Here is a 10,095-nt window from a genome sequence, read left to right as displayed (position 1 = left end):
TGCCTTAGCCTTGAGTGCAGTGATGGGACTGCAAGCGAGCACCACCAGGCCAGACAGATACGGGAGTCCTTTTAAGAAGATCCTGCCGTAGGTGGTCGCAGTCTGCCCGTCAACCTCCACCAGATGCCAGCTGGCTCCCCGCCACCACACCTATGCGACCAGCCCGGAGCGCGAAAATCCAGGCGGAACTCAAGACGCGAGGGCAGCGCCAGCTCGCGGACTTCGGGGAGGGCGCGCACCGGAAGCGGTCCTGAGACATGAACATGGCGGCCGCCTGGGGCCTGCGCTGGGGCCTGAGCCAAGCTGGAACGTTGTTGCTACCGCCGCCCGCGCGCTGTGCTCGCCGGGCTCTGCACAGACAGGTATTCGGCACCGAATTCCAGAGCATCTACAGCCTGGACAAGCTCTACCCCGAGTCCAAGGGCGTGGATACGGCCTGGAAGGTCCCGGTGAGCCGAGAAAGGCGGGACGGAAAGGGCGGGTCCTCTCGCTACTAGGTGACGCCAACAAGCCGGGCGGCGTGGAAGGTTTTGGTTGCTGCTGGAGGAACTGGTCGTCCTAGCAACCGGGGCGGGGGGTGGGGTTGGGGACGGGGAGGGGCGGCTAGGACTTTAGGGTGTGATTGCCGCCCTCATGCTTCGGTAGTGAAGGCCCAAGAGAGAGCCTGCCACCATCGTCTCCTTCAAGATCATCAGCTTTCCCACGTTTGTTTCCCGGTCCTCAGACCTACATTCTATGGGAAAGGTGATTTATGGCCCTTCAAAGTGGACAAAAGCTGAAGTCCTATAGCTGTAACCTTACTCGGTCTTTTGCTCCTAGTAAGGTCAAGAAGCCAGAGACAAGGTTTGTTCCTTCAGGATACATATTTAGCCTGCTGTGTGTAGATACACTTCCCTGGGCTAGAGCGGGAGAGAGGGAACCTGTTGAGCTGCACCTATAGGATTGAGAGAGCAACCAGTATTTTCATTCATTCATTCATTCGTTCGTTCGTTCGTTCGTTCACACTTCGTTTGGCAGACTTCTCTTGAGAGCATGCTGCTAGCACAGGGATACTTTGGGACAGAGGGTAGTAAGCCAGACATCCCACGGTGATGAAGCATATAGTATACTGGAGGGAGACAGACAAAAATAAATGGATAAACCCAAGTAACACCGACCATGATTCTTTAGAGAAAGTAAGACCTAGAAGGAAGAAGTAGAGCTAGAGATGCAGTTGCAGGTTTGTTGTGAATCTGCTTTGACAAAGGAACTCATGTAACTAGGCTGGCCTCAAACTCGCTACCTAGTTAAGGGTAGCCTTGAACTCCTGATCTCTCCACCTTCATCTTCCAGATGAAAAGATTACTGACTTGTGTCACTATACTGGGCCTGTTTGTTTTGAGAAAGACTCTTTAAAAGCCCTAACTGGGCTCTTAATTTGCAGTGGTTCTCCTGCCTCTACTTCTCAAGATGATGAGGTGATAGGCTTGCACCACTCAACCCAGCTTAGAGTTGCAGTTTTAGGTAGAGTGGTCTGGGAAAGCCTGGCCTGGAAGAAGTGGAGCGAAGTGACCTACATCTGTAATCCCAGCACTTGGGAGGCAGGAAAATCACAAGTTCAGGGCCAACCTGGACCACATGAGACCCTGTCACAGACAGGGAACCAGAAGAAGGAAAACATGAGAATACTTGGGCGATGAGAATCTCAAGCAGCGTGGTCAGCAAGGTCAGCCACTTCAGGGCAGTGCTGGACAAGTGTGGCTAAGCAGGGCAAGCCAATGAAGGGAAGCCAAAGAGGAGTGAGGTAGGTGGAGGCCAGGAGGGGAGTGATACGCATTTTACAAGATTGACTGTTACAGAGTGTTCCATGCAATAGCCTGGAGAATGGCAAGAGCTGGAAGGTGAGTTCGAAGATTGCAGTTATATAGGCAAGAAAGGATACGCGGGGTGGAAGGAATAGGAATCCTGCAGATGGTCATATCCTAGGCATACAGGGAAGGGATTCACTACTGGATTGGCTAAGAAGTGAGTGCATGCTGGGTATGTGGAACTGTAGCTGAGCAAAGAGGTTTTCTCGAACCCAAAAGTTAGGAGTCACTAACATAGATGACATTTTCATCGGCTTAGAAGGATGCAGTGTTTCAGGGAGGGAGGAGAAAGATACCAATGGCACATCAGAGTTTCAGCCACTGCAGAGAGCTGGTAAAGAAAGGTGAGGAAGAGACATAAAGAGTCAAGAAGAAAGCCTGGGGCACGGGGTGACTTACCACAGTGGAAAAGTGAGCAAAAATGAGGATTCCACCCTGCCCTCATTCTGAAGCTCAAACCAGTGAAGGCATCGAAGCGGGTGCAGATGAAAATGCTTTGGGTTTGGAGGCCAAGACAGCCTCTGGGGGTGGACCTTGTGGTCCAGAAGATTTAAGGTTGCAGGGCATTGCTGCTGAATGAAGAGCTGGAGTGGGGGAGAAGGCCTGACAGGGATAACTCAGTTTGACTCGAGTCCTCCAGGCATATGAACCGGGATCTGCTCAAGGCACAGTGCCTCTGGTGCCCGCTTCCTGTGGCACCAGAAGGAGCAGGGTGGCGCACTAGGATTGTTGCTCCAGGTTGGCAGAGGGTATTGTTGTTTAGTGTCCCTCATGGATGTGTTCTTAGCCTTGTGTCAGCCACCCCATTCCTTTCCCCATGAGCCAGGCCGCTGGTAGTACCCAGCAGTAGCTTAAGCCACGGCAGAGGTGGCTGGAGGCATGCGCCCATCTTCCTGGAGGAGCGCTTCAGAGGTAGTGCCAGAGTTGGGGATGGTTTGATAGCATGATTTTGCTGGAGGCCCCAAAAACAATAATGCATAACTTCTTCAGAGTGTTTATTGCATTGATTTATTGTTTGTGTGGGTGTGCACGTGCATTTGTATACCACAGAGTATGTATGGAAGTCAGGACAGATCCTCACGGAGTTGCTTCTCTCCTTCTACTATGCAAGTCCCCGGGTGTGACCTCAGGTTGTCAGGCTTGACATTTAGGAAGTACTTTTACCCACTGAGCATCTCTTCAGCCTCAGATATATAACATTTGACTTATAGCTTTACACCATTTTTTTTCTGTCTTAGACCAGTTAGGAGTGGACTGGTAGGTGACTCCTTTCTTTGACACTGTGTGTGTTATATTACAGGAGCATGCGAAACAAGCTGGCAGTGACATCCCTCTAGGTGAGTAATGTTCTCGAAAATCAGTCCTTTCAGGCGAGGGGCTAACTCATGGTAGAGAGAGTACTTGCCTAGCGGGAGATAGGCCTGGGTCGGTCCCATGCACCACACACACAAAGCTGTTTACCATGTTTCTCAGGTTCCTTGTAGATCTCAGCAGATGCATGGAAGACAATAGAGAGACCAACGGTGGGGGCGAAAGGACCCTTTGCAGCATAGCTTAGACCAGCGAGCGAATGATGGCTCAGCCGTGCATATAGACTGTGTGGTCTGCCCCACATATGAAGAGCTCTGGATGTGCTTGTGATTTGGAACTGTCTTTGTGGGGTAGGAGTTGAGTGCTGTGGGAAGAAGGAAGGTAGAGACGGAGCCAGGGAAGTGCCTCATCACAGTCCCTGGGAAGACAGGCGTTCTGCTGAGCGGACAGTTGTTATGTCTCCTGGCCTCCTGGGCTCCCTGGAGGTTCGCATGGCATTGTTTGAACAGGCTTAGCTGCAGCCAGCATGACCCACCTGTCTTATATGTGGGGTTTCTGGACTCCACAGTGCAGCCATTCCCCTGTGGTCCCAGGCGCCTTTGTTGTTGAGTCAGAACAAGATTTAACTGACTTTTCCAACGGAGGGAGGCCTGGGAGGTGGTCTCAAGATGGGACTCTGTTCCCTGCCACCATGTGTCACCACCTCAGTGCCCGCACTGCTGGGGTTTACCCCGTGGTCTTCTCGCAGTTGGCTCCTTCTCCGTCTCACTTACCCAGACACTATGAAAGCCTTTGCACAAGTTATAGAAATGGAAGGAAGAAACCTCACCTTCCGGTTTAAAAATAGGCAAGATGGGTGGTGGTGGCACACACCTTTAGTCCCAGCACTTGGGGGGCAAAGGCAGGCAAATCCTGTGAATTTGGGGCCGGCCTGGTCTACAGAGTGAGTTCAGGATAGCCAGGGCTACACAGAGAAACCTGTATAGGACTTCACCAAGACCTTTTGTACTTAGTGGGCACACTGCCTTTTAGGGCGAAAGCTCCTGATCTGAAGATCAGGTTCTCATCCATCGCCACACAGTTTCTACCCAGCCCATGAGCTGGGCTCTGGGAACACAGTCAGAAAACAGTATTCTCTCGTCTGTTGTATAGTCTCAACTGTAGGCCTCAAACTCCACATTCTCCTCCCTCAGCCTCCTAAGCAGGCATTACAAGGAATATGTCTTCCTGCCCACCCCGTCGTGTCCTTTCGAGCTTCTAGCCTGTCATGATTCCATATCCACCACTCCTTGAACTGTGTGAGGCTAAGTCTTCCCTTAGCTTGAGCCACTGAAAGAGTGTTCTCTAAAACAAACAAGCAAACAAAACAAGGATTTGGTAGAATGTGCTAGACTTGGGTCATAATTTACTTCCTCTACTATCTGGGAGCCTCGGGAAAGTCAGTTGTCTTGATTTTTAGTTTTGACATCTTTGGATGCTGTCCAGCTTTACTGCTGTGGGGGGGTGGGGCGTGTAATACTCACATTGACTAAATTAGCACTCTACTTGTCCAGCCATGGGGGAACCCTCATGTATATATTCTTCTGTTTTGCAGATCGATTGAGCATATCTTACTGTCGGAGTAGCGGTCCTGGGGGGCAGAATGTTAACAAAGGTACAAGCCCGGCAGTGTTCTGGGAGTGGGGTGTGAAAGGGAACTCTGCATTCACATTCCTCTGGAATAAAGGATTTTCTGCAGCAGCACACACACCTCCCGCTTATAATAATCCGTTTGAGCCTTCTGAATGTAGCCGATTGTCTGGCGCTCACTGTAGGTTGCTAAGGCTGGGATTGGCTTTTGAGGGTAAACAAAGAGAAGTCCAGCATGAGCTGGCAGCCTGCTTGAGTCCACAAAGAACACGTTTCCTTTGCTCTGTGAAACCCATCCCCCTCTCTTTTCAGAATCCTGTAAAATTTGTGAGAAACCCTGGACATTTCTATACTATAAGTCTAGTTTTGTCCCAAAAAGATTAGCCTTGTAGGCTTGTTCCGTGGCTAGCTTTGACACAGGCTAGAATGTCCTTGGCTTCAGGACTCTCCCTGAAGGCCTGGACACTATGCCTTCTACAGAGTCTCATGGTCCCTGCTCCTTCCTCCCCATCCACAGTGAATTCCAAGGCTGAAGTCAGGTTTCACTTGGCCAGTGCAGACTGGATTGCCGAGCCTGTACGCCAAAAGATTGCTCTCAAGGTACCTACCCCTTTCTGCCCCTGCGATCCCAGGGTGGGATAGGCTTATGGGCCTTTGTGGTGTTCCTCATTTTCCTCCTTGGCAGCATAAAAACAAGATCAACAAGGCAGGAGAGCTGGTACTTACCTCTGAGATCAGTCGCTACCAGTTCCGGAATCTGGCGGAGTGCCTACAGAAAATTCGAGACATGATTGCTGAGGCCAGCCAAATGCCCAAGGAGCCATCCAAAGAAGACGCTCAGCTCCAGAGACTCAGGTACAGATGGGCAGGTGAGAGGAGGCAGGGGGGATAGAGTCCAGGAGCTCCCAGCATGGCAGTGGGGAAGCTGCAGAGAGGAGCAAGGTGCCAACCCAGGCCCAGCTGCACATCTGGCTCTTGCTGCCTGGGCTGCTCTGCTCGCCCTCAACTTCCAGCCTTGAAAAGCACTGATTGCACATCTGGGCCTCATTGCCGTCTTTTGTTTTCAGGATAGAAAACATGAATCGGGAAAGACTGCGACAGAAAAGAATCAACTCTTCCATAAAGACGAGCAGGAGGGTGACTATGGACTGACGTCACCCCACATTGCAGCGGAGACGAGTGCCATGCCGCTCTGCAGGGCTGCCACACCAGGGGAGACTTTTCTCGCTTAACTGGAGCCTGGCTGGAGCGTTGCTAAGGAGGGACGGCTACAGGGCATCCAGGCCGCTCACCCGGTTGCCCTCCTCGTGTGTTTCTGGCTGCAATAAACTTCTAAACACAGGAGCGTCGCCTCTCAGAGCTTTGCAGCAGGGTTCCAGCCTCTCAGCCTGGACCCTCACAGTTGCTGCCTAGTGTTGGGGCAGCAGAGGAGTGTGGGCTGGCCCTTGAGCTAACAGCCGGAAGGGCCGGGGTACCTGAGCTGGCGTTTGAGCTGGGCCTTCAGAAACACAAACTGAACACAGTGGGCAGCAAGGAAGCTGGTGGTAGGAGGTGATAGAAAAGCCAGGGATGCCAAGTGGCAGGTTGTACAGGAGACTTGGGGGGTGCGCCTGGCAGGAAAGCATGGAAGAGCCTCAAAGTCCATTGCACTGCATCCCCAGGCCAGGAGTTTGGGTTTACTGTTTACTTCCTGAGTGGGTGGGCGTTTGTGTCACAGGTACATGAGGGGTTGTGAGCAGCTTGCAGTCACCTCTCTTCTACCCCAGGGATGGAACCTTTACCTACCAAGCCATCTGGCTGGCCCTGAGTTTAGTTATTATTATGAGGGAGGCATGTCTGGTGATCAGAGGGCAACTTGTGGAAGTCAGTTCTTTTCCTCCACCATGTGGGTCCCAGGGGCCAATCGGACTTGGCCACAGGGCCTTTTATTGCTGAACCATCTCACCCAGCCCCTGCTGGTGTTTTTTATACCTCCCCCCACCAATGTATTTATTTTTTTAAAGCAAGAATAAAGGCCAGAGTGGCTCAGCAAATCAAGGTGTTTGCTTCCAAGACTGCCATGAGTTTGATCCCTGGTGCCCACATGGTGAAGGAGAGAACTGACTCATGAGAGTTGGCTTCTGACCTGCACAAGCTCAGTGAAGCAGCCGTGCACACACAAATGTAACTTAATTTTTAAAATCAGATAAGTGCTGCTCTGGTCAAATTTCCCAGAGACAAACCAGAATTTGGATTCCATATTAGCTTGAAAATTGAGCATCGTTAGCGTCAGGCAGACACCGCTCATCTATAGGAGGTAAAACATCGTGCTGGGCTACAAGGAAATTCTACATTTGGTGTATGCCTCTGCCATCATTTTATTCTGCTCCAGGGCTCTGGCATGCAAGAGAATTCATGCCTAAAATTTAATCCCTCCAAGTGGGTATGAGCTGTCACTGGGCTTGGGTGCGGTTTTAACAAATGTGTTACTAGTCTTGTTGCTAGCTCCCTGGGTCATGGCTGACCAGTGTCTCCATCATCGCTGTTACCTTCAATGACCATGATTTCCGTTTCTTCCCATTTCCACATCGCTCCAAATGCTTTCAGACTTCAGTGTCGGTGAGCTTTAGTTCTAAGGATGTTGGGGTCGTTCACCCCACTCCCCCAACCCCAATCCCCAGTTGCAGCCTTTAGTAAAGTCAGCGTTAAGAAACAGACCAGAGAACTGTTAGGATTAACTCCAGGGAGCAGTTGTTCCACAGGGCTAAGTCATCACACAAACGCCTCCAGTGCACAGTTCCGCAGTTCAACATCGTACACGTCTCCCAGAACCTCGGCACCCACTGTGAAGCCATTGCTATGCAGCTCCTGAATTAAACTAGACTTTCCAGACTGCTCTGCGCCTCCATTCCCTCGAGGCTTTTTGTTTTTTAAAGTGTGTTTTAAAATTGATCTCCCTCTCTTCCCGCCCCTCCTTTGACTATTGCCTGCCCTCTCCGTGCATCATATATTCGCAAAGAACATGCATTGTGTATAAATGTTTCCATCGTTATAGAAGGATCGGGAAGTTTTTCAGTGCATATGTTTCGATATTGTCAATATTGTGACTGATACTTATTTCTCATCCTTTCTGAATTGTCAGTTATTTAGAGGTGTACTAAAGGACAAAATAGCCGGGGTGGTGAGGAGGTGGGTGGAATTAGCGCCCTGGAAATTTCCACTCCTTGCCGGTCTGAGTGTGCCGGCGACTTCGAGGCGCCCCCTAGGCCTTTCCCTGCGCGCTCGGCGCTGGCCTAGCTCAGGCGTTGGGTTCCCGTCCCAGCCACTCCCAAGGGCAACAGCCAAAGAACGCTTTTAAAGAAGAGCATGGACGCGGGCCTGTGCCCGCCCATTAGTACGGGAAAAGCGACGACCACGTGCCGTGGGCCCCAGTGGCCTAATGGATAAGGCACTGGCCTCCTAAGCCAGGGATTGTGGGTTCGAGTCCCACCTGGGGTAAATGTTGTATCTTTTATTTATTTTTTTAAAAAGCCCTCAGTTAAGAGAAAAGAACTCCACAAAAACATTCAAGAGACACAGGAAGCAGATAGCGTCCGCGAAACCTTACAGAGATCTCAGACCCGTGGCTTCTCACACGTAATCGAGCAAATAAATGACAACAGGCTGCAGCAAGTCGCTGTAGGTGCATGCACGACCTTCTCCAAAACTAGTGAGGCACCACCCCAGGTGGGACTCGAACCCACAATCCCTGGCTTAGGAGGCCAGTGCCTTATCCATTAGGCCACTGGGGCGCGATAAAAAGCTCTGTTCACGTGGTCCGTGATAGCGCGGCGCGCTGCCGTGGCCACCCTTACACCGGAACAGTGATTCAACGCCCTGGCTCGGAGATGTCACCAGGCAGGGAGAAAAGCCGGGCGATGATGCCTTGCGTCACTAAGCGCTACCAGACGGGAGAGCTGCAGCTCAGCCCGTACCGGAAAGGATTCGAATGGCCCGAAGTCAGATGAGCTATCCGCCAGGTCATTCTTCCGCGCTGCCCAGCAGCCCGGATGATACCCCACAGAAATGACAGATGCCAGAGTCATCCACTATCGGACTGACGCAGCGGATCTTCGTCTTCCTCAAATAATACGTTCTAGTGAACACCCTAGCATGGTGAGACCGCGTGGCCTAATGGATAAGGCGTCTGACTTCGGATCAGAAGATTGAGGGTTCGAGTCCCTTCGTGGTCGAACTGTTTTCATCCCTCTAATTGGTCCTCTAATTTCAAATGAGTCTCAAATCCTTCCTTGTTTTAAACGGAGAAAGGTTTCCAGACACCCTGGATAACTCTGACTCCATAACGCTGGAGATATCCTGGTTTTACCCTAGTACTTACTTTTTAAGAGGCGAATTATAGAGCACTGTGTAAGTTCCATAGTCCTAATGTGTAACTCCTTGTAGGCAAGGGATTTTGGTTTCAGACCCTCAACGGATGTGATTTGTTAGCTGATGTGATATGTTTCCAGTTTTTTTTTTTAATTTTGTGATCTGGCAGTGGTGACACATTCCCAGAACTTGGGAGCCAGAGGCAGACAGATTTCGACAGAGATCAAAGACAACCTGGTGTACAGAGTGAGTTCCAGGACAGCCAGGACTACACAGAGAAACCCTGTCACAAAAAACAACTTTGTGTTATGTGGTTTCCTAGATTCAAACTTGCAGTACACCCACCTTAGCCTCCTAAGGGCTGGAACTGTGGGCATGGGGAAGGCTTAAATTACTCATGTGTGTTAGTATGTTTGTATATAGGTAACTATTTAATGTCCACCGTGGGAAATGTCTTCCTGCTGCAGAGGTGCTCCAGCGAGAGAATACAGCCTTTGATGCCTTCCAGAAAGGCCGGGACCCAGAGCAGAGCAGCTCTCACACTTGGCACACACACACACACCCACACCGTCCCTCCACACAGCCCTCCCAACCTTTTAGTCAGGGAGGGGAGGGGTGAAGACAGGGTTGGAGTGGACCTCAGTAAGCCCTGCTGCAACAAGGAGGCACAAGGAGGCAGGAAGGTGTCACCAGGGGCCCAACAAAAGCATGGCTTTGGAAGGCTAACAAAGGTCTCTTTTGTAACTGAAGGGTTGTTTCCTTTGCAGAGATACACACATCAATGCAGTGGCCTCAATTTCCTGTTTGCGTTCCCTTGGCAAAACCGGCCTCGAACTCACAGAAATCCACCTGTCTCTTCCTCCCTCGTGCTAGGATTAGCGTGCACCCTCCTCACACAAGGCTGTTGCTTTGTTCCCTTTTGGTTTTCTCTGTTTCGCCCTGGTTGCCCTGGGACTCGCTC

The 10,095-nt window shown here is 51.0% G+C and overlaps 1 protein-coding gene and 3 non-coding genes across 5 annotated transcripts; 3 read left to right on the top strand and 1 right to left on the bottom strand.

Moving 5' to 3' along the window:
* Positions 1–242: 242 nt before the first annotated feature.
* Mrpl58 (mitochondrial ribosomal protein L58) lies at positions 243–6,131 on the top strand. 2 transcript variants are annotated; one of them, XM_048452046.3, is made up of 6 exons: positions 243–449; positions 3,148–3,184; positions 4,753–4,812; positions 5,305–5,387; positions 5,473–5,642; positions 5,855–6,131. In XM_048452046.3, the coding sequence occupies exons 1-6, from the start codon at positions 258–260 to the stop codon at positions 5,937–5,939; spliced, it is 627 nt and encodes a 208-aa protein (XP_048308003.1). In that variant the 5' UTR covers positions 243–257; the 3' UTR covers positions 5,940–6,131. The 2 variants fall into 2 exon arrangements, with proteins under 2 accessions (XP_048308003.1, XP_048308004.1); XM_048452047.3 differs by having other exon boundaries at positions 249–362.
* Positions 6,132–8,191: 2,060 nt separating this feature from the next.
* On the top strand, positions 8,192–8,264 carry Trnar-ccu (transfer RNA arginine (anticodon CCU)). Its single transcript has one exon. It is a non-coding gene; the product is annotated as a tRNA-Arg (tRNA).
* A 220-nt stretch (positions 8,265–8,484) lies between these two features.
* Trnar-ccu (transfer RNA arginine (anticodon CCU)) lies at positions 8,485–8,557 on the bottom strand. The gene has a single exon. It is a non-coding gene; the product is annotated as a tRNA-Arg (tRNA).
* A 368-nt stretch (positions 8,558–8,925) lies between these two features.
* On the top strand, positions 8,926–8,998 carry Trnar-ucg (transfer RNA arginine (anticodon UCG)). The gene has a single exon. It is a non-coding gene; the product is annotated as a tRNA-Arg (tRNA).
* Positions 8,999–10,095: the final 1,097 nt, after the last annotated feature.

This window comes from Myodes glareolus, chromosome 9 (genome assembly GCF_982192425.1).
Source record: "Myodes glareolus chromosome 9, mMyoGla1.1, whole genome shotgun sequence".
In the NCBI taxonomy this organism is placed as follows: Eukaryota; Metazoa; Chordata; class Mammalia; order Rodentia; family Cricetidae; genus Myodes; species Myodes glareolus.
The sequence above is the reverse complement of the archived record's forward strand: the minus strand, read 5'-3'. Positions and strand labels throughout refer to the sequence as shown.